Source organism: Cannabis sativa, chromosome X, assembly GCF_029168945.1.
Source record: "Cannabis sativa cultivar Pink pepper isolate KNU-18-1 chromosome X, ASM2916894v1, whole genome shotgun sequence".
Taxonomy (NCBI): domain Eukaryota; kingdom Viridiplantae; phylum Streptophyta; class Magnoliopsida; order Rosales; family Cannabaceae; genus Cannabis; species Cannabis sativa.
Window position 1 is genome coordinate 30,763,259 of NC_083610.1, and position 5,347 is coordinate 30,768,605.

At 37.5% G+C, this 5,347-nt stretch overlaps 1 protein-coding gene across 1 annotated transcript; it reads left to right on the plus strand.

Moving 5' to 3' along the window:
• The first annotated feature begins 781 nt into the window (after positions 1 to 781).
• On the plus strand, positions 782 to 3,807 carry LOC115709841 (probable inactive receptor kinase At5g67200). The gene is made up of 2 exons (XM_030638081.2): positions 782 to 2,437; positions 3,119 to 3,807. Exons 1-2 carry the CDS (start codon positions 1,003 to 1,005, stop codon positions 3,691 to 3,693), a joined length of 2,010 nt encoding a protein of 669 aa, XP_030493941.1. The 5' UTR covers positions 782 to 1,002; the 3' UTR covers positions 3,694 to 3,807.
• The last annotated feature ends 1,540 nt before the right edge of the window (positions 3,808 to 5,347 follow it).

A 5,347-nucleotide genomic window follows, 5' to 3' on the forward strand; every position in this document is an offset into this window, starting at 1 on the left:
AACGGGTCTAAGGCTTTTAGTGTTTGGAAAAGCTTGGTATGAGAAAAAAAATTCTTCTTCAGGGGTATAAATGGAAGATTAATGATGGTAATGAGGTTAGTACCCTGGAAGATCCTTGAATTTCAAGACCAACATCTATCAAAGTCTATGATAAACCGGTTTTACCAAGCAATTAATCTCAAAGTTATTGATTTGAAGCTTAACAATGTGGTCAGTGGAGTGAGGATTTCATCAATGTTGTTTTTAACAAGGAAGATGTTGTCTTATTCCCTTGTGAGCACACTCCGTTAAAGGACAACATTATTTGGCACTATACCCTATTTGGAGTATTAAAAAAAATTGAACCTTATATGTGGTTTTGATGGTTTTTCATTTGTTTTTAGAAAGGCAAATTGCTTTGCTCAAAGTCTAGCTAAGTACACACTTGATAATGATATGGTGGTGTTAGTGCTATTTGAAATGGGATTATAATCTTTTTTGTTTGTTAATGAAGATATTCCCTTTTAAAAAAAATCACATGTAAGAACTGGAAGAAAAGCCATAATTTATTAAATTTTCAAAATCTACTATTTATTGTTTTATTTTTGTTTTGCAAATATCTACTATTTATTTATTTTAATTGAACAAAAGATGACCATAACAAAAAGGTCCGAACTCCAAAAACACCAATTCAGGCTTACCCTTACTGGGCTTGAAGGCCACCTCACCCTTTCACGTGATTCTGAGCTTGCAGTCCGACAATTGATATATACTTGCTTTTGTCAAATATATGCTATACCCTACAACTATTACTGTCTCTTAGCACTTTTCTTTCTCTACCACTTTTTTCTTCTCTGTTATTTTGATTAGTTTACTCATTAAATTTACGCCAACTCTTTTCTTTTTCGACAGCATTAAATGCACAATTTTTATTTAATTACTTGTCTTTGAACTAGCAGCTAAGAAATAGTCAATAACAAAGCAACCTTCACATTGTTTTCCTCTGTCTATTTCTTTCCAACAATGCGGAAGAAATGGCAACCCTTTCTTCCTCATCTGTTGCTTTGTTTTGCCCATATCTTTGTCTTGCCATCCTATGTTTCCTCTTCCTCTTCCTCTAAGTTTGTACTCTCTCAGCCTTCGGCTTCAGTGAACTCATCATTGCCCTCTGATGCTCTTGGGCTACTCGCCTTCAAATCTAAAGCAGATTTGAAAAACAAGCTATCTTTCTCTTCAAACAGTAGTTTCTGCAAATGGGTAGGGGTGGAATGTGCTCAGTTCAAAGTGGTGCGCCTTATAATCCAAGGGATAGATCTTGGGGGTGTTTTTGCTCCCAACACATTGACTCGCCTTGACCAGCTTCGAGTCTTGAGTTTGCAGAAGAGCTCACTCACCGGACCCATTCCTGACCTCTCGGGCCTCAAAAATCTTAAAAGTCTCTTTCTTGACCAAAATAACTTCACGGGCTCTTTCCCACCTGTTTTATCCCTTCATAGACTTCGAAACTTGGATTTATCCCATAACAATCTCGCCGGTCCACTACCCAACTGGCTACCGAAGCTCGACCGCCTCAACTATCTCCGCCTAGAGTGGAACCACTTAAATGGATCGGTCCCTCCTCTGAACCAGTCCTCTCTCCGAAACTTCAATGTCTCCGGTAACAATTTCTCCGGTGCTGTACCAGTCACCCCAACCCTACTTCGCTTCGAACCGTCCGCGTTCTCGTGGAACCCGAACCTGTGCGGCGAGATTATCCACAAGGAGTGCAATCCAAGCCCACCCTTTTTCGGCCCAATGTCGTCGGTGACTGCTTCACCCCCGCCAACAAAAGCGCTTGAACAGGGCGCAGAAGTCAACAGCATGGACTTGACGGAGCCTTACGACAAGAAGCACCGCAGAACGGCGGTGATCATTGGGTTCTCAGCTGGGATCTTAGTCTTAATATGCTCTCTGCTTTGTTTCGTTATGGCCCTGAAAAAACAGAGGGGACAGAAGGGTGATCGAAGCATGGACCCAATAATGGCTGCTGAGGTGGCTGCGAGTGCACAGGCGGCGGTGGTAATGGAGTTAGAGCAAGAGAAAGAGTTAGAGCAGAAGGTAAAAAGGGCTCAGGGAATGCAAGTGGCTAAGAGTGGCAGCTTGGCATTCTGTGCAGGCGAAGCCCAATTATACTCGTTGGAGCAGCTTATGAAGGCCTCCGCTGAACTTTTGGGAAGAGGTACAGTTGGTACCACTTATAAAGCCGTTTTGGATAATCGTTTGATTGTGAGCGTCAAAAGGCTGGACTCTGTTAAACTCAGCGGAACAACTAGGGAGGCGTTCGAGCAGCACATGGAATCGGTCGGTGGTTTGAGGCATCCGAATCTAGTGCCGCTCAGAGCTTATTTTCAAGCCAAGGAAGAAAGGCTCCTGGTTTATGATTACCAGCCCAATGGCAGTCTCTTCTCTCTCATTCACGGTAAGTTCTTCATCTTCCTTCTTCTTACTTGGTCTTAGTGTGTCTTGACTGGTCACTGGTGGTGAGAGGTGAGTCTTGTTTTTAGGTAATTGACTCGGACTGCAGGTCCTTCGTCCACGTGACGCGACAGTTAGGAGATGCTATTATAAAATGTTTTTTCTTTTTCCTTTTCATATTATCATTAGATTTGGAATTGGATTATTTAGATTATAATAGGATGACTGGACTAGGTATGATATTTTGATTCTATTGGTTAATTTGGTTTGGCTGCACTCATGCCGAGTAGTAATTTATTATTCTCCACCGAGAATCCTGCTTGTGATTAAGACTAACAAGGCGAAGTTGGGAATTGACTATGATTATGATGACTCGGATAAAATAATTATTAATTAATTGTAACCTGTGTGTTAGATTAAGAGTCCAAAAGCAAGTATGATGGGGCACAGGACGAAGTGGGGAGCCAGGTCCCCACATGCTAAATCTAACTCTATATTGAAAGCTGTAGCTAATAAATATACTTGCTCTTTCCGTACGTTTGGCTAAGTGTAAGCCAAGCCATATATATGCCACACCCACACACGCGAAAGACCATTTATTTGAACTACTATGATCACACTACTTTTCACTATCTACAAGTGTATAATAGAAATCTTCTTTTAATTACGTACTACATTTTTACAGGTTCAAAATCCACGAGGGCAAAGCCACTCCACTGGACATCATGCTTGAAAATAGCGGAGGACGTGGCCCAAGGCCTTTCCTACATCCACCAAGCGTGGAGGCTCGTTCACGGCAATCTCAAGTCCACCAACGTTCTCCTTGGCCCTGACTTTGAGGCCTGCGTCACCGACTATTGCCTCTCTGTCCTCGTCAACCCTTCATCCACTGATGACGAGCAGGTTATGGCAGCCTGCAAAGCACCCGAAATCCTCAACTCGAACGGGCAAATTACATCAAAGTCCGACGTCTATGCTTATGGGATTTTATTGATGGAGCTTCTCACCGGAAAGTTGCCATCGGAGCAGCCATATTTGGCGCCAAACGAGATGATGGAGTGGGTGAAGTCAACGAGGGAGGTCGAGGAGGGAGTGGAAAACAACAAAATGGAAATGCTTCTTGAAGTGGCCATAGCTTGTAGTTTAACATCGCCAGAGCAGAGGCCCACTATGTGGCAGGTGATGAAGATGTTACAAGAGATTAAAGAGACGGTATTAAAGGAAGACAGTGATCCAGACCCGCTTCCTGCCATGTCCTAGTCCTTATTCATCACCTCACTATTTCTACCATGTTTTGGCATAAAAATTAGATTAAAACAGACCAAGTGTTACCCTTTTTTTCCATATATAAATATGTTTTATCTTTTCTAACTATTATTTTTCTTTCTCCCTTTCAATATGTATCATCGTAGTGTACATATATTTTTCTAGGTTCACTCCCCCACCCAAAAAATAAAATAGAATTTATCATCACTACATTTAGTTTTCTTTTTTACTTTCACAATAAACAGCGTCACTACCAGCGTCAGTTTAGAACTGAAACTAAATCATTGGTCTTTTCTTTAATTATCATCAATTTTAAATTGAATTGCTAATTATAATATTTTTTTTTCTTAACTTTCATATCTGAAAGTACATAGTACATGTTAGAATATAATTTTTTTTTAATTTTTTTTTATGACAGTATTTGTTATAATTATAACATTATTACTGTAAATTTTTGAAAAATTTCGAATAGTTTACAATACTAAAAATAAGTTTGGAAATTTTTTAACACACATGGTAAGCTAGAATATATCACGAATTCTGAATCTATATCGTAAACTATTTAGATTTTTTTTAAAAATTTACAAGTTTAATATTGTATCTATAACGAACATTCTTATAAAAAAAATTAAAAAAAAAATAATCCTATATGTATTTTTAGACACAAGATTAAAGACGTTGATAGTAGGACTCAATTTTTTTTTTTTTTGAACAATGAACATTTATTGAAAATAATTTGAGTTTAATACATCATCATCAGAAAAAGATGAGAAATCGTCTATCAAAATTAGTTCGTCGCTCATCGTGAGTGCACAAACTGCTAATTTATGTATAGAACGAACATGAATTAGGGATACCTCAAGAAAATTTGATAACTAACTAACAAAAAACATCTAAGAAAAATCAGAATAGCAAAAAAGGAACTCTTAGGAAATATAATAGACAGTCCACGTGCAAATTACAGATACAAAATCTATTTTCTGCTAGTCTCCCTAGTGAAAACTACTCCAATACATCAACATGTCACATAATATGCTTAAATGACAATTTGAGCTCTTACAAAAATATTAAAAGAAATTTATGAAAATATTTTTATATCAATAAACTAAGCAAACTAACAAATCTCAAAAATTAACTGCCTTCAAAAAAAAGTATGAAAAACTTATCTTATTTAGGAATTCTATGTCCTTATTAAACTTATGTGAAAGTTAATAATATAAGAATATTTTTATTTAAGGAAATATATTTCTATTTAAAGAAATAAATTTCTATTTAAGGAAATAAATAAATAATTGATTTTCTGATAAATGAATATTTTATATTCATTGAATCTGGACAAAATTAATTATGTAATATTCTATATATGGTCAGATTTCTATATTCATTACCTGATTTGATTTCCTTAATTAATTGTCAAAATATTCTGACAATTAATGTGGCGCAGATACTGATGGAGTATCTCACCTATAAATATAGGGTCTCGGTCCCCGAGCTCCTCACTCATTCTGTTCATAACAGCAAAATCCATCTAAAGAGAGTTGAGAGAGCGAGGAAGCCCGATTACCCACATCAACTAGTTTTCTTTGCAGATCAAAGCTTATGTGGGACTAAAGCTCAAGAATCAATGGCTGGAGGTATTTCGATCCTT